The sequence below is a fragment of the Podarcis cretensis genome, assembly GCF_951804945.1.
Source record: "Podarcis cretensis genome assembly, chromosome: 2".
Taxonomy (NCBI): Eukaryota; Metazoa; Chordata; class Lepidosauria; order Squamata; family Lacertidae; genus Podarcis; species Podarcis cretensis.
Window position 1 is genome coordinate 30856137 of NC_137171.1, and position 26836 is coordinate 30882972.

General features: G+C 47.2%; 2 protein-coding genes across 17 annotated transcripts in view; both read left to right on the forward strand.

The window, feature by feature from the left end:
• Nucleotides 1-26836, forward strand: part of RBFOX3 (RNA binding fox-1 homolog 3) — a 352350-nt gene that overhangs the window by 319735 nt on the left and 5779 nt on the right. For 8 of the 16 annotated variants that reach the window (XM_079965579.1, XM_079965578.1, XM_079965588.1 and 5 more), the window contains 9 exons: nt 15012-15266; nt 16460-16600; nt 18229-18282; nt 20074-20166; nt 21237-21297; nt 21623-21676; nt 22106-22238; nt 23791-23830; nt 24867-24928. In XM_079965579.1, coding sequence (XP_079821705.1) covers nt 15045-15266; nt 16460-16600; nt 18229-18282; nt 20074-20166; nt 21237-21297; nt 21623-21676; nt 22106-22238; nt 23791-23830; nt 24867-24928 — 860 coding nt within the window. In that variant the 5' untranslated portion in view covers nt 15012-15044. The other 8 variants (XM_079965586.1, XM_079965590.1, XM_079965583.1 and 5 more) reach the window with 7 other exon arrangements.
• Nucleotides 1-26836, forward strand: part of CANT1 (calcium activated nucleotidase 1) — a 164040-nt gene that overhangs the window by 65784 nt on the left and 71420 nt on the right. The window lies entirely within an intron of this gene.

Consider the following 26836-nt stretch of genomic DNA (forward strand, 5'->3'; position numbering starts at 1 on the left):
CTGGCCTACATGTGCCGCAGAATGAGGCGGTCGAAGCCTAAGGTGGTGGAACGCCCTGTGCTAATTCAAGCTTCAAGTATGAAACTCCTGTGGGTGGGTGTTTTTTTAATGGTCTCCTGAAGGAACCCAAAACATCACCTCATTATCCTTGCATTTGTAGACCATACACAGAATGAGGTGGTGGAATTCTTGAATGTATCTCTTTCACACTGCAGGTTGTGGGGGTGGGGTAAAATTTTGGCTGTACCTTGTAAAGCACATCACTACCTGGTAAAATGCATCAATTCCTAACTTGGAGAAAGCAGGAAAAAAATAAGGTCTTAGTGAATAAAGCCGTAAACAACTTAGGACCAGCCTACTTGAATAACTGCCTTTCTCCATAGATTCCTGCCTGCTCTTTGATAGTGTTGTTAACTGTTCCTTATGGTGTCTGCCTGGCAGCCACAAGCAATGGGCCATTTAGCCTAGTCACATCAATTCTGTGGAATTTGTTGTCTTTGTATATTAGGCAGGCATCCTCTATGTCTGGTATTAGACACCAGCCAGAAACATTTTTATTTATGCCATCTTCCCCTACCATACGATCCAGTTTTATGTTCTTCTGATCTTTGTGTTTCTATGTCTTTCCTTTTTACAGTGGTGCCTCGCAAGACGAAATTAATCCGTTCCGTGAGGCTCTTCGTATAGCGGTTTTTTCGTCTTGCGAAGCATGCCCATTGACAGCTTAGCGATTAGCGCTATTAGCGGTTTAGCGGCTTTTAGCGGATCAGCTGATAAGCGGCTTATCAGCGGATCAGCTGATAAGCGTCTTAGGGCTTAGGAAAAGGGGGGGAAAGGGGGGGAAACCCCGCAGGAACTCGGCAAGACATTTTCGTCTTGCGAAGCAAGCCCATAGGGAAATTCGTTTTGCGAAGCGCCTCCAAAACGGAAAACCCTTTCGTCTAGCGGGTTTTCCGTCTTGCGAGGCGTTCGTCTTGCGGGGCACCACTGTATTTGATGTTGCTTTTACATACAGTGGGTTGTACCCAACCAAGTTGTCCTGTTAGTGCAAGGGCTTCAATCTGCAGAATGGGACTTCCTCTTCCTCTTCCTCTCCTCTACCTGCACGCACACACAGACCTCAGATCTGTTGGGGAAAGAGTTCCACCTCTCCAGAGCCGATTTGGGGGTGGGGGGCAAGGGAGTGTGTGGGAAGAGGAAGCCCCACTGTGCAGGCAGAAGCCCTTGAACTAACTGGACAACTTTATTAGAGGCAACCCACCGCTTTGAGATTATTTTTCTCTCTTCCCCCTACTTTTATTTAGTGGCTCAGAAATGTATGTATACATAAATAAGTTTCTGCCTATCTATGGATCTTGCTCTGGAGACTGGAAGCATGGTGTAGTTGAAGGTCCCACCACTGATTTAAACTGCCCCTAATAAATATTTTCCTCTTAAGATTCAGTGAGTGAGACTTGACACTGTCTGAGAAGCATTCCTGTCTTTTATCACACTGGCCGTACACTGAACCACCGTGTTGTGAAAGTTACTGTGCCCTTCTACTCCCCGCCTCCTGCCCCCAGCACACCCATTTTCATTACAGCATAAACCAGGGGTTGGCAAGGTTTACCTTGCCTGGGCCAGTTCACTGCAGTGGAGATCCCTCCATGGGCTGGATTTCCAGCGTCTGCACAGACACAATTTCCGGCGTCTGCACCGCAGAAGCGAGTTCCCACACCATGCTGTGCTGGTTTAGCACAGCGCATGGGGACTCTCTGAGCCAGTGGCTCGGTTCGGGGGTGGCTTGTGGGCCGGTTAAACAACCCCCGTGGGCTGCTTGTGGCCCATGGGCCTTAGGTTGCCTACCCCTGGCATAAACCATGGGAGAGCAGTGGGAGGAAATAGGTTCAAAGGAGAATGGATGGGCTGAGACTGTTGGCTGAAGCAATAGTTTGTGCAAAGCAGAGGATGGGAAGCATCATGTGCATCCTGGGAGAGTGATGGGATGGGATCCGATATGTGAAAAGGATTTCCTACTTGAGCGGATCCCAGCAGGCTCTCATCCCTAATTGGAGTGTGTGTGAGGGAGAAAATGAGGAACAAAGCAAGAAAATTCTTTAGGGAGTTGTTTAACTCATTCCTGGCACCCTGCACATTCTCTCTTGCAGATGCACCAGCACATACACGCGCGCACACATCATGATAATGTCCTTATGTCTCTACTACCAAGAGATTTGTCACTTGGAGCTATAGATCTGGGCAGATGTGTCACAGAGAGACACTCTGGAGATCAGGTGAACCTAATGGGCCCTGAAAGAAATCATCTTCAAGATGATGAGTGCTGAGACAGGTCAAATTAATAATGGAGATTATCAGGGATGTTGCAGGGAAGAGAGATTAGAATCTGCAACATCAGGAGACGGCAAGTGTGGCACTTGTTTTGTATTCTCTGTACATTTCCCTGTCCCCTCTGGCATCCCTCCCACCAACCATCCGCTCTCCCACCCCCTGCTGCCCCATCTGCTTTACATCTAGAAAGACTCCCACACACTCCACAGGTAGACTGGCAATGGCAAGCCATTGCTGGAAGATGTGGTGCGGGTGGGTACAGTGAGAGGCAGAGAAGTGCACACAGTGGGGTAGATGCTGCCCTGGTTTCTCCATTCCTGCTGGAATTTCTCCTCCCCACCCCATCCTTACTATCTGGGAACCTCGGCTTGTAACTGGGGCAAAACGAGCCCTTCTCTTGGTGACGCAGCATTGAAAAAGTGAATGTCTCAGCAGAAGCCATTGATTATGATTGTCAGGTGTCTATTATTTTAAGAGACATCTCCTGTTTTACACAATTGCTTCTAATTCCAGGCTATCACCACACTGCAGACTGTACTGTCTATGCTAATTTCAGTACATTATAGTGCTCAGCAGGGCTTGTGTGTGTGTGATATTTATATTAAAAGTTGATCTGATAGCCCCTTTATCAGTTCATATGGCAGAAGCACTTTTTTCTGTGGAGTGGCGAGAGGAAGCACCTCATGAACATAGGCATCTGCTGAAGAGCACAGGCTAGAAACTGCGGCAGGAAAGCAGTGACGGTTCAGAATGCAATTCAGTTCGTGTTTTATTCTAAGAAACTTGGTTTTGCACAGTAACAATATGCAAGCGTTACCAAAATCTATGGGAAGTGCAGATCACTAGCTTGGCTGGCAAGAAGTGGGAGATAGTTGTAGCTATCCCGCATCATTTGAGGAGGGAGTACTCAGATTCCATTGTTGAGGTACCCATTCCTGTTCTCTTGTTCAGCACAGTCCATTGTTGAGTCGGCATACAAGGTGGCATGTGCACACTGCACAAAACACTGGCTTTCTTCTCTTTCATAACTCAGCACATTTTTCTTCTCATTTATTTCGGTTAATTTTGGATTATTTTTTAATGTGGCCATGCTTTCCCACGTTTGGGACGCTGAACTCTTGCAGTGCATTCCTCTCCACATCTGCTCAGAAGCAAGTCCCATTCAGTTTAATGGGACTTACTTCCAGGTAAGTGTCTGTAGCGTTGCAGCCTCCTGTCTCTTACTGCATGTCACACTGCTTCTTTGAGGGTTTAGAAAGTTTTGTACCTCTCACTTTTAACCTCCACTTCATAGTAAATGAAAGGTGTAGAATGTGACAGTATAATTTTGGGCTGTACAGCTTGGGTCCCCATGTAAAAAAATAATGCTCCCTGTAGTAATTTAGCATATCAGATGTGGATATAGTTAGAATCTAGCCTTTCTGTTGTTCTAGTTTACAGATGTTCCAGTATAATATCAGCATGAAGCTTTATATATGGAGAGCATTCAGAAATAGAATCTCATCCTACCTGCAGCATGAAGTGATATTGTCAAGAACTTGAGTTTAATATATTATTTAATATTTGGCAAAGGTTATCTTAATGTTGCAACCTGTACTGTTGTCTGGCAGAATACTAGTCATGTAATTCTTGGGAAGACTGGGTGATCTGTGATTGTTCAGCTTCCTTCAAAGCTTGATTTCTGTTTTGTATTGTAGGTGCTAGTTCTAGTGATCTGAGCATCATTTCACCAGGTTAATAAGGAAATGTAGGCATGATTTGTGTTTAAATTAAGGCTTATGTCTCCCCTCTCCCCATGTCCCTCCAGTAATGTATAGCTGTGGGAAATATGATATTATATAATTGCCTTAATGTTCACCTTCCTTTTGTTTTGCTTGGCTTTAACCTGCAGGAGGAGGAGAAATACTAATTTTCTTACTTTGTACCATGTATTCTTCATTTAGGGAAATGTGTCAGGAGATGTGGGTTGACGACACCGAAACAGTACCTTGCAACATGTTATTTGGGCCTAAGTTTTTATTTATGTATAAGAACTGTGGGCTGCCTTACTAATGATAAAACTAGAAACTGACTCTGTTCCCCATTATATGATTAAGTTGCATGTTGATGTTGAAGTTCCAGGTACCTGGAGAAATTGTTACCCAGCCTGTAAATACAGCAATGTCATGGCCTCTTGCCATGTTGTTGTTTTTAAACATGATCTTAATTTAAAGTATCTCTCAGCATTTCATACCACAAATTACAGTAAAAAATGTGTTAGTGGCAGCTTTCTTGTGAGAATTGATTTAGTTGGTGGTTTCTTCATTTCATAAAACCTGCATTGAGCTTTCTGCTATATGAAGTCAGAAACTTCATGATGAGTCCCAGGTAAATAAATTTAAGGTGTATTAAAATATTATTTCATTGCAATATTGTTTTACTTTGTTTTTGGACTTAAGGCTGCTTCACATTACTTCTTATTCTGCCATTTATTTGGTGACCCAAGTTTTGAAAACTTCTGTAGGTTTTAAGATGGAATGTATTATTGAGACACATTATCAAGAATTGTAAATCATGCATTTATCTCTTGAATCCTGTTTCATGGCAATTTAAGCCTCAACCCTGGGTGTCTCTCGCCTGTCATTTTTAAAATCAGTAGAGCTGGCAAATACTTCAGCCTTTTTTGGTATGTATGAGCTTAGTGATGAGAGCCTGTATTGTAAAGATGTGGCAAGGAGGAAATCAGTTTTGTGCTCATAGCTTATTTCATGTTTTTTAAGGTCAGGAATGGGTAACATAGCAGCCCATGGAGCTGTATTTTTATTGCCTCCTGCATGGACCTTCATTGTGATTTGTGAAGTCCTCTCAGGCCTGCACTGTGTTCTTCCCAGCTCACAGTAATCAGCATATTGGTGCTACAAACCTTTTTACTCTCACCCATTTCACATGAAGCATGATGCAACAGAATTTTGGTATCTCTGCAATACATTAAGTAGGTGGAGAAAGTCTTCAAATGTTGGAAATCCACAGTGGACATACCTAATTTGACTCCTTTGGCCCAGCTAAGTGAGAGTTAGTAGGGAAGTGTGCTGATGGGCTGAAGAAGCTGCCAACTTTTACATTAGATATTGCATTATCCTTGTGTTGAGGATGTTGCTGAACAATGGCTTGCTGATGATGCAGCTATGGAAAATTGTAGAGCACCTACTGTTCCTCACAAGTGACCCAACATTCAGTTTTTTTGTTGTTTATTTCTACATGTGAGTCAGAACTTATACTCCTTTTTCCTGGAATGTAATGTATCTCTAGCTAGGGGCAGTTGTGAAGGTCTACCTATAATTGGCAGTTTCTTATTGAAACTGTTGACTGTGTTTCATGTACCACTAAAGGCAGAGGAACCCATAATCTGTGGCCTTTGTTTCCTGCAGAGGGAAGAATACCATGGGTCACCAAATACCTTCATTCCAGTGGTGACAAATTAGGGCATTATGTAAGACCACTATTTTTAACGTACTGTTAATACCATTTGTTGTTGTCGTTTAGTCGTGTCCGACTCTTTGTGACCCCCTGGACCAGAGCACGCCAGGCACTCCTGTCTTCCACTGCCTCCCGCAGTTTGGTCAGACTCATGTTGGTAGTTTCGAGAACACTGTCCAACCATCTCGTCCTCTGTCGTCCCCTTCTCCTTGTGCCCTCAATCTTTCCCAACATCAGGGTCTTTTCCAGGGAGTCTTCTCTTCTCATGAGGTGGCCAAAGTATTGGAGCCTCAGCTTCACGATCTGTCCTTCCAGTGAGCACTCAGGGCTGATTTCCTTAAGAATGGAGAGGTTTGATCTTCTTGCAGTCCATGGGACTCTCAAGAGTCTCCTCCAGCACCATAATACAAAAGCATCAATTCTTCGGCAATCAGCCTTCTTGATGGTCCAGCTCTCACTTCCATACATCACTACTGGGAAAACCATGGCTTTAACTATACGGACCTTTGTTGGCAAGGTGATGTCTCTGCTTTTTAAGACGCTGTCTATGTTTGCCATCGCCTTTCTCCCAAGGAGCAGGCGTCTTTTAATTTCATGACTGCAGTGATCATGGAGCCCAAGAAAGTAAAATATTACTCCATGGTGAGCAGGATTTGAGGTCATATAATGGTATTAACTCTCTAACTCTCTAACTCTCATGGAGAAAGCTAGAGAGTTAATGCCATTATATGACCTCAAATCCTGCTCACCATGGAGTAATATCTTTAAAATGACCAAGAAAATATTCTAAGCAAACGCCAAATGCATACATGCAACTTCTTCCAGAAAAATGTTTAGCTTCTCTGTGAGAAAACAAGCACATTTTACTAATTTCTAACCATGTTAAATACAAGCAGTTTACTTATACATACATACAGGCCCACGTAATTTTTGTAGTCTCTTTACACCCACGCTCAACCCAGTAGGCATTACCCAAGAGGCTGCCTGGGGTGGCAAAATACTAAGAATGCCAGAGGAGTCTGAAAATCACAAAGTAAGAAAATGATCTGTGGTCTAAACCACTGAGCCTCTTCAGTTTGCCGATCAGGTCAGCGATTTGAATTCACTCTATGGGGTGAGCTCTGTCCCAGCTTCTGCCAACCTAGCAGTGCAAGTAGATAAATAGGTACTGCTGCGGCAGGAAGGTAAACGGCATTTTCATGCCCTCACAGTGTTCCATTGCACCGGAAGCAGTTTAGTCATGCTGGCCACATGACCTGGAAAGCTGTCTGTGGATAAATGCCAGCTCCCTTGGCCTGAAACGAGATGAGCACCGCCACCACCCCATAGTCACCTTTGACTGGACTTAACTGTCCAGGGGTCCTTTACTTTTAACTTTTACCTTTTACCTTTATTTGGGACAACAACAAAAATGATATATGCAGTGTTATGACCAGAACATCCAGTAGTGGCTTTGGTTCCTGATTCAGAGGGAGAGGAGTTAATTTGTTGTTTAGTCGTTTAGTCGTGTCCGACTCTTCGTGACCCCATGGACCAGAGAACGCCAGGCACTCCTGTCCTCCACTGCCCCCCGCAGCTTGGTCAGACTCATGCTGGTAACCTCGAAAACACTATCCAACCATCTCGTCCTCTGTCGCCCCCTTCTCCTTGTGCCCTCCATCTTTCCCAACATCAGGGTCTTCTCCAGGGAGTCTTCTCTTCTCATGAGGTGGCCAAAGTTCTGGAGCCTCAGCTTCACAATCTGTCCTTCCAGTGAGCACTCAGGGCTGATTTCCTTCAGAATGGAGAGGTTTGATCTTCTTGCAGTCCATGGGACTCTCAAGAGTCTCCTCCAGCACCATAATTCAAAAGCATCAATTCTTCGGCAATCAGCCTTCTTTATGGTCCAGCTCTCACTTCCATACATCACTACTGGGAAAACCATGGAATTGATTAAACCAGAAGCATAGCCTTATTAGACTCTGGTTCTGTGCCCTGACACAAAACTGAGGCTGAGTCCAACCACCAGAGTCCCTCTAAATATAAGACCTCACAGTGCTATTTTTCTAGGAAAAAGGGTGCTGGAACTCAACATGAATTCTTCCCTTGTTCTCTTATAATGGCAATGATGCCCATCTGAGAGGTGTGTAGACTGAGTTCCAGCTGAAAAAAAGCCCTGGGACCACAGAACCAGGAACCCTTCAGTAACTGCAGCCTCTGTGCTGGAGCTCACAAAGGGACCAGCATCTTCACCCGCCCCCCGCCCCTGCAAAGACCTCAGATGCCACCGAGTCTGTGCACAATTTCAGGCAACAGGTCCAATGAGAGTTAACAGGGACTGAGTGGCAGGCTTAAGGCCTGAGGGCTGCTGCTTCTAAGGATCTCCATTCTCCACTAGAACCTGGAAGGGCAATGCAGGCTGAAGGACTATGTAAGAGCTTGGTTAGCCCAAGTGACACTGGCACAAAACCCCACACATACGCTAAGTAGAAGAATTGCAGACTTCTGGCTGTCAACATATTGTACTGGAGACCCAGCTGTCCCAATGTTTTCAGTAACTGCTCTGTGGGTCTCATGATCTTGTTGGTGTTGTTCTTCCCAGGTCCTTTGGGTATTAAATTCTGGAGTTTGTTCCCAAAACATGTAGTGATGACCACTAACTTGAATGGCTTAGGGGGAAAAGAGACATGTTTATGAAGGGCAAGGCTATAAATGGCTACTAGCCGTGATGGGGGCGTTCTACTTCCACTCTCAGAGTGTGCATTTGAATACCAGTTGCTGGAAACCACAGCAGCAGAGAGTGCTGTTGTATTCCGGTCCCAGTTGTGTGTTACTAATCAGCATCTGGTTGGCCACTGTGATGCTGGACTGGACAGACCTTTGTCCTGATCCATCTGGGATCTTCTTATCTCCCTGTGGAAGTGGCAAGATACATACCTAATACATACAAGATTTTGAAAATCTTCATAGGGGAATCTAGATATCTCAGCATTCTTTTACTTTTTAAAGCAATGCTTTCTAACCCAATGACTGCAGATAAAAAAACAATGTGACATCTACTGTGTTTTTGCTGGGTAGGAATAGTTTTTGCTGATGGCATAGGATGAGACTAAGCCTGGATAAGGATTCCAGCAATCTAGGAGAGGTAAATGGCAGAGGTGCCCAACTACTGCCTCTGGGAAACAAAGCACTTGGTGCAGTCATAGAACTCCATTTCCCACAGTCACAATGGCAATGCCATTTACACACCAGAAATTGGATTGTAGCACAAACATGATCATAGCTTCATAACCATCACTATCACTCAGTACTTTTCCAGCTGAACTTTTTTAAAAAGAAAAGAAACATCTTAAGTATTCCTTCTGCTTATGCATCTATGCAAAGTGTATTACATGCACAAATCAAGCATGCTATGTAAATTAGCCCAAGATGCATAATTTCTGTTGCCAAATTAGGGCAAGCGAGTGCATGCAAAACTTAACCTCCTCAACTAGAGGGTGCCACATTTGGCAGGGTAGGTTTCTTAAGCGTAATTTAGTATCCTGTCTTCAGCCGGAGTCCATGGTCAGGTGTGGTGAGATGTGTTAGAAATGCTAAGAATCAGAACCATGGAGAGCTTCCAGTAGAGTTTCCTAATGAGGATGAATCTTGGAATCATTGTGAAGATGGTAGTGTTGCTCCACCACTGGCCAGTAACTGAGGGTAAAGCCTGTGTGAAGCCCTGCCTCCTTGGATGGAATCTGCTTGGAGTTAAAGAGATTGTGTCCTGTCATACAGTTGTGCACTCCTGTGTGGTTGGAGAATCTCTTCTGGTCCCAGAAGTAGAAAAGAAGAGTCATTGTGAACTGCTGGTAGTTCAGGTGTGGGGAGTCATCTGAAGAAGGGGCAGAGCTGCCTTCTTTGGAACCAGGGGATGGAGGCCTATCTGTTAGGGTTCCTCCTCTGCAGAAGCTTCTGTTGGAAACTGCCTAATGGAACACTTTAGGGGCCTAATCATCCAGGTCAGAGTTCTCATTTGACTCTGAGGTGGGTCAGAATTCCAGACCATGACAAGGACTTCCACGCACATACACACATTTTGAAGAAAATTTCTATAGCCTATTTTTGCCCCAACAGAGACTTCTAGCTCAGGATCCTGAGATCCCTGGGTCTGATCACTCTACTTTCTGTAACAGCTTGAGCCTGATTGCCTGTTTCCTCTCCAGTAAACAACGTGTTTGGCATGATATGTCCTAAGATGCTGTAGTACCAGTAAAACAGATGCATGTCTCCCTTTCTCCCCATTCCCCCAGGATGATTGAGTGCTGACTTGGTGCAGGAAGAAGCAGAGTAACCCTTGAGTAATTTGCTGATTCAAAAATGGTTGTTCCCTGTGTGCTTTTTGCGCCAGCCACCATGTCCCAGGTGAAGAGGGCCTTGCAGCATCCTTTGGTGTGGTTAGGAACAGGGCAGCCTTGAGACAGGGCATGGGGTGGAAAGGTTTCTCTGTTCAAGCAAGGAAAGCTTGCCTGTCCAAGCCTGTCCCACTGTGATCTTGCCTTGTCATAAATTAACCACACACACAATTAAAGAGCCTGTCTCGGCTCCAGGAGCTGCAGATGTATTTCATCCCGGGAGAGAGAAACGGAGAGAGAGAGAGAGAGGCACTGCTGTGTGAGGGCTATAAAGCATCTGAGAGCAGAACCTGGGCTTCTAGCAGAGGGGCTTGTGGCTGTTTGTCAGCACAAGGCAGGGGACGTGGTGTCGGATGGGAGGCGGGGGAGAAGAGAGCAGCGAGGTGTGAAACAGTGTGTTTTTGAGCAAGGGAGAGAAGAGGGAGAGAACTCTGTGCACAATTGTGTCTAGGAGGAGTGTTTGTTTGTGTGTATGGTACCATTAGTAGCTGCTGAACATGGCAATTGCGTAGACCACTTCATTGTGTGGGTTGCTCCCTTTGCATGGACAATGTAATCACACCATTCTCCAGACATTTTTTAGGATCACCTAATGGCTGGCGTGGCATGGAAGCTGACCTTCCACGCAGTGTGAGAGATCCAGTAGCAAGCTGGTGGACACTTTGTGGCTGCCATGTGGCACAGCTACAAGGCAGAAGGTGTTTCATGCTGCTTCCACATGAATAGCAGCTGTGGGCAGCTGGATCTGTCTGGTGGGCCATATTTGATAGATGGGCAGAGCCGCCCACCTGTCAGTCACCAGATGTCACAATGAAATCAAATTATGCAGACAAAGAAGCAGACTGCAAAGTGTTGATGATCAGCTCATCATTGGGTGTTGCAAAATGGTGTGCTTTGCAGGTGCTGCCCATCACCTGACAGGCAATGCTTGCAAACTGTCTTTGGGCTCAGCTGCATCTTTACCTGCCCACCACCACCACCACAGTGCCGTATGTTGTCAGGCAGATGGGAGAGGCTTGGTTGATTTGGCCTTGTGAGCCAAATAGGGAGGCCTGCCATGTTAACCAGGTCCAGGAGGAGCCAGAGGATCCTGACAAGAGCGAGCAGCAGTAAATTACACCAAGTGAGTTAACGCTTTATTAGCAAAACAAGATCTACACAGGAGTGTCAGCAACTCATCTCCATCAGGTCTTGCTTCCTTCAAGCAGTTGCCAAGACAAAAGGTTCCCGCCTCCCCACAGTCACCCAAGTCCCCTCCTCTCCAGGGTTTCTTCCAAGAATCAGAGACTATGCCTATGTGCTTGCCTTTGAACCTCCTGTTTCATGGCTCTCCTGGTTCTGGGAGACTAAGGAGGAGGGTATGTTGTCATAGCAGGAGAGAGAGACACTCATGCCTCTTCACAAGCCTACTGTATTTTTGGTTTCTATGGAAGCCGCCCAGAGTGGCTGGGGAGGCCCAGCCAGATGGCTGGGGTATAAATAATAAATTATTATTATTATATTATTATAACTCATCTCTGCCTCCCTCCTCCTCTTCAGCTTCTGATTCTGGACTTCTCTCTGCCACAGACTCTCCCCGCTCACTAAGCACTGTTACCTCTTCAGCTCCCAACACCACCTCTTCCCAGTCTTCTCACTTTTCTCCTTCTGATCACTCATTGTTGTCCCACTACCAATACCCAGGTCCTGAGCCTTCTTTCCTTGGGGGTTCCCCAGCTGGTTCCTCCCACCATTCTTCTGCATCCAACCAGTCCCTGACTGGTCCCTACTGCTGCCATAGCTTGCAACTCTGAAATCAGTGAAGTGATATTGTGGCCATGTGTGTACCTGTGCCAACCAGAACCTGGTATGTTTGAGTGGGGAACCACCTCTTCTCCAAATGATGGACAGTTGTACTTATCCTTTCTTCTCTGTCCCTGAGAGAGGTCGAGTGGGAAAATATAGGAGACATCTCTGCAAGCTTTAACCATCCTGTGTTGGCCATTCCTTTCCACTTACCATGTCAGATTTCCTGCTATGGATCTAAGGCATTGTTGGAGGCTGCTTTCCTTTTTATATATATATAATAATTTTTATTAAATTTTCCATTATACAATTTCACCATATCAGAAAAATTTCACAAATTTCAACTTTTTAGACTTCCATCAGCTTCTCTGCAAATCATCCATATTTTTACATACTTTACGCATTCCTTAAATTTAATATTGCCTTTTAGTATACCCTTACTATCCTATTCCTGGAGGCTGCTTTCCTTTGAGGGTTGCACATCCTTATGGATAATCTTCCAGCCAGGCTAAAGCATTTGAGAACAGAGCAGGGCTGGTGAGTTATGTGACCTGTGGGGTGGGGACGGGCCTAGGTAGAGTCCTGAGGGCTGGCTAAAGCCCTGGAAGCCCTCATTTGTTCCCCAGTCCTCGGGGTTCTGCACCCTTGATGTAGGAGCCAGTCACACCAGCATATTTCTCTGTATAGTAGCAGATGCTGGAGCAATTAAGGGAGGCTCTTCCTCATTAGTCCGGCCATGTGCAGGACTTAGTAACATTGTAAACATTATGGAGGTGGGGGGATAGACCATGAAGAAGGGCATTGCTTATACAGTAATATAATGCTGTATTAAGTGCTGTGTGGAACCTCTGTTTTAATTCTACTTCCAATGAATTACAGAAAACCAATGCCTCAGCAGTGCTAAAGGGCTCTGGCATGGAAGCAACTGTAGGTAGTTGCCTGTCCATTTGTAAGTCGTTTTTTCCCCCTCTCCACTTTTGACTCAGTATCTGGCAAACTGATCCAAGCAGGTATGCTTCGCTTGTTGTTTGTACACTGTCTTGGGGGGGAAAAACCCACAACCTTTTCAGGTGTGGTTTTCAGGTCCATTTCAGGTGTGATAGTTGTGAGAATTAGACTTGTGTTCCCATTTGCGGGGTAATCAGAAGGCAGCCCTGGGTTGTTTGACCCTTTCATTCTCTTCCCTCCCCTATAAAAACTACACAAGACACTCTCTTTTAAAGTTTAAAGAACAAATAACTTTTACTTAGTGTACTTGTCATAGCCGGCTAAATATATACAATGCAGGTAGATGATACATAAGTTGCTGAAACATCTTATGTAGGTTTTTATCTAAGACTGACTAACATTTACAGGCTGACATACTCTGAGGTAGACAGCAGCACAACACAACATAACTGCTGCTCTAACTGTTCAGATGGTTCAACCAACTGCCATAACTGCCACAGAGTGTATGAAGGTCATAGAGTTCTACAGCTCTTTCAATTAACCCTTTACCTATGCATTCTGGATGCTAACATCCCACAATAGTGACATCACAAATCTAGCGATTTTGAAATCTGGCTTGTTGTTTTGATTCCTGCTGGAAGCTTGGAGAGGGGAGACAGCTGAAATGTACACATTTTCCTGTACCATTCTGCCTGCCAGAACACCTACGGAACTAGCTGGCATCATGGTCCAATGGTTATGTGTACACATGGATGCACTTGAGAGCCTCAGTTTTGAAGCATAATCTTTGAACCTTGCAGCTTAATGTGTCAAAAGATGGCTGCACTTTGGCCAAGAGAGTTGTTAATACAGAGAAGCAAATATTGTTTTTCACAATTACCTAAATATATGTGTGTATTACACAATTACCCATATACATATGTGCATCTATCTATATGTCTATCTAGCTATCTATCTACACACCCGCACATATAAATATTTATATATTCCGGGAAACTGAAATGCCAGAAGGAAGCATGTGGACAAAAACTAGTGGTACTCCATGGCCAGGTATCCATGTCTTGTGTTTGCAGCATAGCCAGAAGAAAACCTGGAATCTAGTTTCGATCAGCTGTTATTTTTAGAAATTTGGAGGTTTCTAGCCTAAGCTTAGAAAGAAAACCATAGAGAGAGAGAAAACCTTCTCAGTGTCGGGGAGTAGCTTGGCAGGCATTATAAGGATTAGGACAAGGGTGAGGAACCTGTGGCCCTCTGGACATTGGCCCCCATCAGCTGCAGCCATCATGGCCAAAAGATTAAGGATGATGGGAGTCATAGATTTCCTACGCTGGATTAGCAAGTAGCTATTTGTAGTTTACAACTTTTTAACTTTGCTTCCCGACCCTTCTTGTTGTTGACTCATTTCTATTCCATAAACTCATAAGAAAATATATTGATGTAGTGTACTGAACCTCAGCTAAAAGCAAAGAGCTCAGTTAATAGAGCATGAGACTCTTAATCTCAAGGTTGTGGGTTCAAGTCTCAATTTTGGCAAAAAGATTCTTGCACTGTAGAAGGTTGAACTAGAAGACCTCGTGGTCCCTTCCAACTCCACAATTCTATGATTCTGTGGTACAATTATACTATGAACATAGCAACAAAATCAAAGGAGACTACATTAAAATAAAGAGGCATACAAAATGGGTCATTTGACAAGAAGGTTATAAAATATCTGACCTGCCTTCATTTGTCATGCACATTTCTCCTTTTAATTCTCCCAGTGTCAAAAACTTTCAATTAAATTAACTGAAAGCAAGGATACATTTGTGCACACCTGCAGATGTTAACAATTTGCATCACTCCCTTCCCTGCCCCCCTCGTTTTCATGATGCAGAATTTGGATTTATTTATTTATTGGTTCAACACATCACTGACTGTGGCATGTAGGAGACACCTTCAGTTATACAGCCTTGCACCGAGGGAAAGATTGCTGCAACTCCGATGAGTCATTGGATTTACTTGTATCAGCCATTTGGGAGGGGAAGAGGGGACCATGGACCTGACCATAGAAAACGCTCATGGCCCCTCATGAAGATCCAGGCAATTAGTCAACACGTTTCTCTCTTTATTGTGTCTCTGCAGGGCAACCAGGACGCCACGGCTCCGCCTGACGCAATGGCCCAGCCCTACCCCCCAGCAACGTACCCACCACCCCCGCAGAATGGCATCCCTGCAGAATACGCTCCTCCACCACACCCACACCCAGCACAGGACTACTCGGGGCAGAGCACAGTACCTGAGCATGCCTTGACTCTCTACACGCCAGCACAGAGCCACACCGAACAGCCGGGCACTGACGCCAGCACGCAATCCATAGCGGGCACACAAACAGTACCGGTAAGTCACTTGGTGCTTGAAAGAGAACCTGTGAAAAGGGACCAGCCCTGGCCCGGAAAGGGCCTGCAGAGTGGGTTTTCAGGCCAGTTCAAGGAAGCCTGCAGTCAGGTAGGGAAGGAGGAGGGTGGTTCTATCTGCAAAGATGCAGGTATGAAGCCAGGTTGCTCTGCAGTCCATGCGCAAACTCAGCTGGAAAGCCCAAGGAGAGGTCTCCACTCAAAAAATGGAGGGGGCAGAACGTCCTGGTTCGAGACCGAGGGGCAGCATTATAGGCAAGCAGGTGGGCTGAAGCAGCAGATCAAAACCCCTCACCCTTCTCCTGGCTTATCTGGGATAAGAGACAACAAGGGGTGGCAAGTTGGGCCTGAAATAGAGCCGAGGGCTTGTGCAGCAGGAGGCAAGTTCACAGAGGCAATGCCAGTGCCCCAGCTGCCCCGTGGGCATTTGTGGCTCAGTGCTTAAGTTTCCTGGCTCCCCTTGTGTCCCTAATCACTTGTAATCTACCTGCTTGGGTGCTTGCCAATCCCATCGTGCCAATGATGTGGTTGTAATGCAGCTCAGTGAGGAAGCGCTGAGTGAGCAGTTCCCAGCCGCTCCTCCGTCCCTGAGTGCCAGGCTGGCTGCTTGCCACCGCGCAGCAGGGAGAGTGAGCTCTGCCTCCCCACATGGCTGCACACATGCAGACCCACATGCAAGCCCAGAGGGGTCAAGCCAGAACCGCTTTGTTTGTCCCTGCCCACCATTGTGACGGCACCAATCTTTATCCTGCTCTCTCATGAACACAAACGTAATAACGATCAGAACCCCTAAGAACACCCTCTAAGGTAGGCCAGTGTCATTATTCCTATTCTGCAGTTGGGAAGGTTAAGGCCTGAAGCCAGATAGGGAATCTGTGAATGGTGAGGTCTGAGCAGCTCACAGTCTTAACTATCTGCATATGCCACTGATCTGTGTGTGCTGTTAAAGGTTTGCAGCTGCACCCTCTCCCAATCCATCACCTACTGAGTTCATATCACCACGTACTCAAAACCCAATGGCCACATGCAAAGCCTAACTCCCAGCACTTAGCACTCTTGCAGGCGGCCCATATATCTGCAGCCAGCTTTTGCAAGGGGCAGTGATGGTTTAAGCAAGCACAAAACAGTGGTGAGATCACAGTGGAATCTCTCTTTAATTTTCCCCTTCACCCCCAGCACACAGATGAAGCGGCACAGACAGACAACCAGACGCTACACCCACCAGAGTGTGGTTCTGACAAGCAGCAGCCCAAACGGTTACACGTTTCCAACATCCCTTTCCGCTTCCGGGACCCTGACCTGCGGCAAATGTTTGGGGTGAGTCCATTCCTCTCACTGCCCGCAACCTCTTTCGCTAAGCATGCTGACAAGTGTCCCCGGAGAACTCTGAGTACCTACTACAGGCAGAGCCAGTGCTGCCATTTCCATTCCATTCCCTGTCGCGGGCATCACTGTTTCTGTTCCACTGCAGTTTGGTTCCTGCCAAATACGTTATTCACCTTGCCGTCCGGTTTTTAGCATAAATTATGTAAGTTACCTAGATTTGTTTCAACGTAAAGGATACGTCAGAAGCAATAATAATAAAAAAACAGCTACATTTTGTAAGTCTGCGAACTTAAGAAAACCAATGACATTGTGAAAGCGTATTGACTATTTGCTTGACTGATCTCTGTTGCTGACCACAAACAAGCATGCAAACTGCAGCAATTTCCACTTCCTATTCCATTGGAATTTTCCAACATCCAAAGGAAAGGACAGAGCATATTCTTTGTATGCAAAAGGTTCCAGGTTCAATCCCTGATATACCCAGATAGGGCCAGGGCCATCTCTACCATTAGACAGAGTGTGGCAACGGCCTCAGGTGGCAGATGCTGGGGAACAACAGCATCACTCCCTGGAACCCCCCCAGTTATTCCACTCTGTTGCATCAGGACCATTTCTATGCCCCTCCCTTCCCAACAAGCAGGCTTGCTATCTCAGTTGTGTAGGAGGTTTTCATGTCACCCGTGGTGGATTCAATTGCCAGTACAACTGGCTGATCTACCGTGCCCTTCTCCTCTGACAGCAAAACACCTTGGTCCAGCTCTGGCTGCGGCTAAGAGAGACCCCTGTCTGAAATCCTGCACAGCCGCTGCCAGTCAGAGTAGACAACACTGAGGTTGATGAACCAGTGGTCCGACTTGGTATAAGATAGTTCCCTATGTTTCTCAAGCTGTGTGCCCTCAGCATCCTGCACACATCTTCTCCATGAACAGCTGTTGTGAGGTCTCATAACAACCCTTGTGGTGAGAGTGCAGAGCTGCTCCTAGCAAAGTCATACCATGGCAGGAGCTCCCTTCTAATCTCTCCCATGAAACTTGTGACACCACCCCAGCCCCAAGTAGGACTGACCTGTCTTCTCAGCCTATGCATAGGTAGAACTCAGCCTCTCTCAGCCTGGCAGCACATGAGACTGACTGGTCCTTCAATCCTGAAGTGTCTGCCATGTTGCTATCAAGCTCCCAGGGATGGAGCAGGCTCTCAACGGCCTATGACAGAAGTGGGTATTTTGTGGTACTTTACTCCCCAGATTCCAGAGGTTACCAGGACACAGTGGCCCTTTTGGAGTAAATGGACAGCTTAAAAGGCTCAGGACGCAATACCTCAAGGACCGCCTCCACCCCCACTGTATGAAAGATTTCTGTTCTCCCAGGCCTTGGACTAATTAAATTATCTATGGCCTTTTAAAAAGTCACGGAGTTGTTTTTATTGGTTTGTTATTACATTATGTATTTTTGTGGTTTTGTACTGTAAACCACCCTGTGGTCTTCAGGCGAAGGGTGGTTTTTAAATTTAATAAATAAGTAAATGAAAGCAGACATGTTAAGATGGAGTGGACAGGGAATGATTACTCCTATTTTTACCTCCCATCCCTTCCTTCCTTTTGTTTTTGTTTTGTTCTGCAGCAATTTGGAAAGATCCTGGATGTTGAGATCATTTTCAATGAGCGCGGCTCCAAGGTGGGTTCAGCATGTTGGTGTCTGGTGCAACCCAAACATCAGTGTAGGTGTGCCTTCCTGGGGTCCAGACTGCCCTCTTGCCCCTTCCAGTTTCCTCTCTGTGCCTCAAGTTGCCTACCTAGTTTCTAATCACCCCTCTCTCCCACCCGCCCCCTAAAACCCTACAGCCATTGACTTAGAATCAAAGTTTGGTGTTTTAACTTTCACCCTAAAAGTGAACATGCTGAATGAAGATACTCCACAATATCAGGTTTGTGCATTCTTCAGATTCTAACTCTGAAGCAAGCAACAGAGAGAGTAAGGTTGGAAAGATGATAAAACTAGGAGCTGCAAACCTTATAGCTAAGGCAACTTAATTGCAGGAAAAGAACACCCTCTCATGGTGAAACTGGAAATCACTCAAATTAAAAGAGGGGGAAAATGTTTTACCTAAGGCAAGTTGTTGCAAAGGTTTTGCAGGAGATAGAGTTGAGCATGGGTCTTTTTCAGAAATACATGCCAAAATACTTATTAACATAGTTTGCATTTTGTTTCCAGGAGGATATGGGGGTGTTTAGTTTGACAGGATTTGAAATTTCTCCCAGCTGTTAAATAACACATTTACTGAGTTTTCCTAGGCCCATTTCTTCAGGTTCAAGATTGGCTTTTGGGGTCAAACCAGACTGTGACATGGGAGATGGATGACCAGATCTCCCCACGTCTTTCTCATAGCTTAATTTCTCCTTGTGTGTATGTCATGGTGTGGGTGGGGAATTGGATCAGGAGCATGGCACTGGGAAAAGGGGATGTTGAACCCATAAGAACATAAGGTGAATCAGACCAAAAGCCCATGTTGTCCAGCATTTTGTTCTCACAGTGGCTATCCAGAAGTCCAAGGGAAGCCCGCAAGCAGAACCTGAGTGCAACAGCACTGCCCCCACCTGTGATTCCCAACAACTAGTATTCCTTTCTCCCTACAATGTCTTCCTGATTCAAATCCCCACCCCACCCCACCCTGCCACAAAACTTATATTAGGGTTTTTGGGCAGGGGGTAGGGGTGGGCAGGTATAACCCAGGTGCCTGTGTTTTCCCCATCTCCCAAAAGGGCTAACGGCAATGTTTGGGAAGGGGTATTCCAAATGGGAAATTGCAATGATGGGGAAAGGGTTAAACCGCTCCCAACCACCATCACATCTTTTATCCACACCCCAAGCTGCATTTAAACTTTGGAAAAGGTGTTAGGAGATCCCCCAGTCCCAGATTTCCCATGTCACTGTCTGGTTTGGCCTTTGGTCCTGGTCAAAGAATGAGGACTTCCCACAGTTTCCATCAGACATTCAGAAAGTGAATTAATATACTGTAATGTATCTCCAGGAATGTAATGCCTCTCCAGGTGGAATCGATTGCAAGTACCAGTAGCTCAGTCCAGAACACCTCACTCTTCCCACGAGGCAGCGGCAATGCACTCTGCCACGTCTTGCCCTGCAGTTTTGGCCTCTTGGGAAGCTGGCGCCTGTCCTTATTCCTCTTGAGCCTTACCCCCTCCCCTTCTCCTTGCTTTGTTCCCCCCCCCCCCAGCCCTTGGGGGTCGCTTGGGAAGTTCACATCCTGCTTCTTTCCCCAGGCCCTGGGGGATTCTTCTCTCTACTGCTCCTTACTCACCCCCCTCTCTCTGTCCTGTCCCACCCACCCCGTTTCCCCCCCCCTTCTCATTCTCTTCTTCCTACTCCTCTTCCACCCTCTCTCCCTCCCTCCCAAATCCCCCTCTTTCTCTTTCTCTCTCCATTTCCCTTTCTCTCCCCCACTCACAGGGTTTTGGGTTTGTAACTTTTGAAACTAGTGCAGATGCCGATCGGGCACGGGAGAAGCTGAATGGCACCATCGTAGAGGGACGCAAGATCGAGGTGCGAACATGTGCACTGCCTGCTCTGCGTCGGGGCGTTAGGAGTCACACTTGCTCCCCACATGCACACACACACAGACACCCCTTTCTTTTCTAACCATTTCTACCTCTTGGGCCTCCCAGGACACGCAGGCGGGCGAGTGGATGTTGCATGCCCTGTGCTGTTGATCTCCCATAGGTGGTGGGGAGGGGTGGGGCACAGAGCAAAAGAAGAAGAGGAGGGCAGACCTCCTTCAGCAGGAGTCTGCTGGGATCTGCCAGGGAAAAGCTGGAGGGAGGGAGGGCAAGCATGATACTGCCAAATCCTCCAACCTCCCAGGCGCCAGCCAGATTGAACCACCTGCGACGCCTAGGCCTTAAAGGGTAGTCGTATTGCTGCCTGGCTTCCTTCTTGGTTGTGGTTCTGGTTTGTTTTCTTCAAAATGTTACATGATGGGGAGCCTCAGTGTCAGTGAGTTTGGAGGTGAGATGAAGCAAGGCCTTCGGTTTCGCCCTGGTGGACCCTTCTTGATCACACTGAGGCACAAAGTGTTGTGCCATATAAGATGCTTCTGGCAGAATAATGTTGCTTGAGTTCGCCAGGGCTGTGGTCAAGGGCGGACAGGCAGTGCTGATCTGATGCTGACGCCATCGTTTTCTGGCGCTCCTGCCCCTGTGTGTTCCTTTGCATCTTCACAAGCCTGTCTGGTGAATGGATCTCCCACTGTGCATGAAGCCTGGGCAGGGCCCTCCCTGCATGCTGGGTGTTGAACGTTATGCTGGGAATGGAGAGGTTCAGGAACGTTTCCTTCGAAAGCTCCAAAATTCAACTTCCCACTCAACACGTCTGAAGCCTGTGTGCTCCAAAGGGCTGTACACCTAAGATAAGGAAATCGGGGCATTGCCAGACCTGTCATATGCAGGCAGGGTTTCCAGCCCATACTCTTTGGAGAATCTGGTCCAAACCCTGATTGGCTTTTGTCAGTCCTGAAACGTTCCTTGCGTCTCTAGTCCCACGTTCCCTCCTGGGAGGAGGATATTTTGGTCCAAGGCCTGCCACTAACTCACTTTCTCTGTGCTTTGTGTTGCCAGGTCAACAACGCCACGGCCCGGGTAATGACAAACAAGAAGGCAGCCAATCCCTACACAAATGGTAATGGAGTGAAGCTGTGGCAAGAGGGTGTGCTAGGCCAGAGCTGGTCATTGCTGGAAGACTGGCAGGCCTTTTTTTTTTTTAAGTGCTTTCTGTGGGGTGGGGTGGGCCTGTGTCAGGGCGTGGGCAGGTGTGGAGCCTGACTTTGTAGTACTTCCTGGGGAGGAATGCAGATGACAAAACTGGCCCTTGTTTGCTAGAAAGCTTGACCCAGAGCTCCTTAGGCCTTTCACCTAGGTCTCTGACAGGTGGGGCTGGCAGTGAGAGCACAGGACAGGTATGGGCCAGGGTGATGCTCTCACGTCTCCTTGTTCTTCCTCCCCAGGTTGGAAACTGAACCCTGTGGTGGGCACCGTCTATGGCCCAGAGTTCTATGCAGGTAATGTCTGGATCAGACCAGGTCCCTGGGCAAGATCCTTGCTTGCTTGTTCCTGACACAGGTGCCTGTGACAAAACAAGAAGAGGGGGCTGGGGGCTGGGGGCTATCCTTAGGGCCTCAGTGAAACAGGCCAGAGGAGGAGTCATACTATGGAGCTCTTCTCAAGAGAGTGGAGCAGGAGGGGAGTTTTGGGTGCAGAAAGATTCCCAGAGGATGTGTATATAACAGAGAAGAGAGGGTGGGATGAAGCCAGGTGTCCTCCTCCCAGGCGCATGAGGATATTTCTCAGGACACCTGAAGAGGGGCAAGCTCCTCGCTTCCTCTCTGGGGGATCCCTCCTCTGCCACACAGAGGTGGGCAGGCCGTGTCTGGCACCAGGAGAGGACTCTTCTGGGGGTGCTCATGGGGGTTTCCTTTTCTCTCCCACAGTGACAGGCTTTCCATACCCAGCCACAGGAACAGCGGTAGCGTACCGGGGGGCGCACTTACGGGGGCGGGGGCGCACGGTCTACAACACGTTCCGGGCAGCTCCCCCACCTCCGCCCATCCCCGCTTACGGAGCGTGAGTATTTGCCGCAGAGACAGGGGCCTTCAAAAGGCGGGCGGGGGGAGCCTTTGGGCTCTTTGGACGGAGACAGCAGGCGATTGGTCTGCCCCCACATTCCCCACGAGCAAGCCTCAGGGGGAACACTTCCCAGTTGCCCTGCCCTGACTACATCTCCAGCCATGTTTGGGGCAAGCCCTGGCCTGCACCTGGCTGGCTGCCCGTTTCACCTAGAGAAAGGCATCTGCTTTAGGTGTGCCTGTTTGATTAGGATAGCTGGCCATAGAAGTAACACTGTGACTAGCACACTCAGGAGGCAGACAGAAGGTATTCAGTAGCCATTTTGTCTTGGCTCTTTCAGAAGATTTGTCCCTGTTTGCCTCTTTACATTTTTTTTTAATTTTGCGAGGTGGAGGAATACAGGCAACCTCCCACTAGCGCAGGGGTTGTGTTGCAGGTCAGTGCATGCTTCAGCCCGTTCCGCCCCCTTCCGGGGCCCAAAGTGGCACACATGCACGCCTTAGTAACGTGCAAACTGGTTGTTTCCTGTACAATCTCTTCTGTGTAGTGAAATAGAAACTGACAGTTATATATAAAGTGAGGGTTTGGTTTGGTTTGAATACTGTGACTATGCAGATAATAGGCTAAAGGAGTCCAGTGGGTGTGATTGTCAAACCTATGTACTTACCACATAGAAGACACTCATGTGGCACTTCACATATCACAATCTTTGCACAGCTGGGAAAGCACACTGTGTAGTTGTGCACTTCCTCCCCGCCTGCCCCCCCCAGTAAGAACCCTCAACTCCTCTGCCCATAATAAATTATGCAAGCCAGTTGCATTCATGCAGATGTGCTTTGCGCAAAATATTTATTTGTATGCTCTAGTCTGAAACTGATTTGCGCAGTGTAGATTTTATTGATTTATTTGGCAGCAAGGGAAGCATGAGGGACAGCTAGGCAAGGAAAGATGGGAACATCAGAAGAGCCCATCTAGTCCAGCATCCTTTTCTCACCCTGGCCAACCAGATGCCTGGGGGAAGCCTGCAAGCGGTTTCTGGGAAGTGCTATTCAGAAGCATTGCTGCCTCCAAAGGTGGAGGTAGACGATGACTAGAGGCCATGCAGGATGGGACAGGTGGCCATAGTAGGCACAGAAGCTGCATCCTTTACAGACTCTTTCTATTCCCTACTGACAGAAGAGTTAGAAACTGGCTTAGTTTAGTATCTATACATGAGTAATCATAGCATCCATGTGCATGCTTAAGCATGGAACATATCTGAGTGGCTGCGGCCAGATTCCCCGAAGGAGCATCTGCTCCTTCTTGGTCATCCCACTTGCCTGTCAGGCAGATCGCCCCCATCCAGCTTGATGACTAGCACATTTGCATCTCCCCCGCCGTCGAAGCAGAGAGAGGCCATTAACAGCACTGAAAACCAGAGTCACAGAGGTCCGTTTGATGCCAGAGCCAGGGTTACCCTTTGAAACAAATGTGCAGTCGCACGGAATGGACTTCAGAGTGCCTCACACGCAGCCATAAGTCACCGTTGCATTGCTTCTTTCCTCTGCAGAGTGGTTTACCAGGACGGATTCTACGGTGCTGAAATTTATGTAAGTCCAGCCTTTCTCGATTTGCTCTTACAGGGGGAGGGAGAGAGAGAGAGAGAGAGAGAGAAATTTTTGTTTGTTGACTTTCCAGTCCAAGCTGCAGTAGCCCACCGGCTGATTCCCGTGCTACGCCACTCCTCTCTCACCCCCACAAACACACACGCTGGTAAATAGGCACATGACCTTCTGGGAAAGATATTTCATGTCTTGACAAATCCCACCTGCTCACTTGGTTAAGAGAGACGACCGGGCAGGGGATTTGCAGAGCCAGTGCTTGCAAATGCAACGCAAGCGCAAAGGATATTCTGCTTGGTCTCGGGGCATTGGGGAGCAGAGGAGGTAAGGCAGCAACTGTACACCCTCCATCCGCTCTATCCCTTTTCATCACTCCTGAGTTCCTGCTTATGAAGTGTGTGTACCATTGACTCTCCTCACCCCCACCCCGCCATTGCAGAGTCCCCCATAGCATCAAGGCAGTGAAGGAAACAGCTTGAAATAAGCTTCCCCGCATACATGCTGTAGGAGGACCACTGCAAAACAGCAAAGCATGTTGGGACAGGGGTGGCCCGCAGGCTCGCACGCAGGTTCGACCTGCCAGTGGCCCTGTGCCTTCTACAGCTGCTCCCCCCCCAGGGCAGGATTTATTTGCTGGTCCAGTGTCAGCATGCTGTCTTCTAGCGGCATTTCCCCCTCCATATTTAAAGTGCTCTGGGCAATATTTCAGGCGCACACTGACGGATTTATCAGAGGCGACATCTCGTTAACACCGCCACCCGCCAGGGAGGTGACATTCTCTCCTCAGCATGTTTAATTTCTGCAGGTTAATGTTAGTGAGATCCCCGGGGAATGCTAATGAGACTGGTGTTGGGCTAGTCTGGTGGGGTGGCTGCATGCGTCCCTCCTGAGCTTGGTTAGCACCTGGGGTGCCCAGCTTCTTTGCTGAGAACCAGCCTCGTGGCAAAAGATGCCTCTTTTCCTGGTTGCCGGCACAGGCACCGCAGCCTTCACAGTAACTTTTTGTCTCTCCTCTTTGCTCCAGGGGGGTTACGCAGCCTACAGATATGCCCAGCCGGCAGCGGCAGCAGCAGCTTACAGTGACAGGTAAGCAGCCCTACCTGTTTAGTAGTCCTGATCTTGCGGTTCATGGCCTGTTCCCCTGCCCAGTGTTATCAGCCAGCATCCTCGACAACAAAGATGTGGAAGGGTGCCCCCGCACTGTCCCCACCAGCACCACCAGTTTACGGGGTCTGGATAGGACACCCCAAGGAGTGAGGAAGGTGGGCCATCGTTGCCTTCAGCAGGCCGTGTTCCCATCCTCTACAAACCCACTTCTGCATCTGTGAGGGCCATTGCTTGACCTGTCTGGATATGAAACTCCAGGGCTCAGCAGCGCATAGAATTGTTGGAAGGGTCCCTGAGGATCATCTAATCCAACCCTCTGCAAGGCAGGAATATGCAGCTGTCTCATACGGGGATCAAACCTGCAACCTTGGCATTATCAGCACCACACTTTAACCATCTGAGCTATCCAGACTCAATCTGACCTGACCCCTGGCTCTTATTATAACGTGCCTCCAATACCAGTTGTTCATGAGAATCTGCTTCATTCCTTTCACACCTATAGGAATCAATTATTCTATTCTATTCTGTTCTGTTCTGTTCTGTTCTGTTCTATTCTATTCTATTCTATTTGGTGGACATGCCTAACTTCATATGGATATGGAGCAACTGTATGGAACATGACCAAGTTCTGTGGGGCCTGTTAGGTGGCCTCACTTGCAGGGCAAAGCTCTGTGGTAACAAGGCAGCTGTATTTAACTCTTCACAGTCCCCTCATTCTTCTAATATCCAAATTATGACAAAGGTGGCTGTGGTTATCTTACTGGAAAGCTGGAGGAAATATTATTTATCTGGTTATTCACACTGATTAACATTCCCCTCACCCCTTTACTACCTTTGTCTTTTAGTATCCTATTAGAAATGCGGTTGATTGTCATTTAATTAGTCTATCGGTGGAATATCAGGGAAACCATTGAACGGTAACAACTTTTAGATCACTCCAACATGACATTCTTCCTCCATGGAAGCATGCAGATGAAAAACATGGAGACAGAATGGGGGGGGGGTACCCATCCAGTTTTCCCAGGAAAGAGCTGCAAGCAACCTATTAGATTTTTGCCAGGTCCTTCTCATGAGTCCCCTGGAAAATATAAATGGACTTTTAAATAAATTATGATATAAAGTTTTCCACATCTATTATTTCTCGACAAAGAGGAAAATGCATGTTTAGTTATTCTGCTTGGTTTAAAATGCCCACATTTTACTTAATGTATAGGCATTCTAATGGTTAGGGCACAATGGTTAGGGCAGGGGGAGGGGAAGCTGTGTGTCCCTACAGACATTGTTGGGCTCAAACTCCCACCAGCTCCAGCCAACTTGGCCAACGGCAATATCTAGAGGGAGGTTCCCCCACCCCTGGTTTAGAAGAATGGGCTCTGAGCTACAGTTCGGATCTCAGTTAAGCCACAAGGGTGGTCTTAGGTGAATCCCAACATAATCTCAGCCCCCCATCTGCAGTAATGCTGGCCTACCTTACAGGGCTGTGTCAAGAATTACTGAGATGGTTTATCTATTTAAAAGTGTTTATATACCTCTGTATCATAAAGCTATATCACAGCAGTTTACAGCCACATGAAAACAATAAACCAAACAATAAAATCATCAAAAGTTAACTTTAAAATTAAAAACTAACATCAACAAAGTACAACAGGTGTACTCTTAATTGCCTGCATAGGCCTGGCAGAACAGAAAAGTTTTCAGCAGGCATTTAAAAGTTGTCACCGAAGAGGCCTGCTGAATCTCTGTGGGCAGCGTGTTCCATAGGACTGGGCTGATGACACTGAAGGCTTCTCATTGTTGTCAAACAAGCCTCACCAACTCAGGTAACCACCAAAGACACTCCTGCATGTGATCTCAGTGATCCCTGAGGTGTCCTGGACCCATGTCACT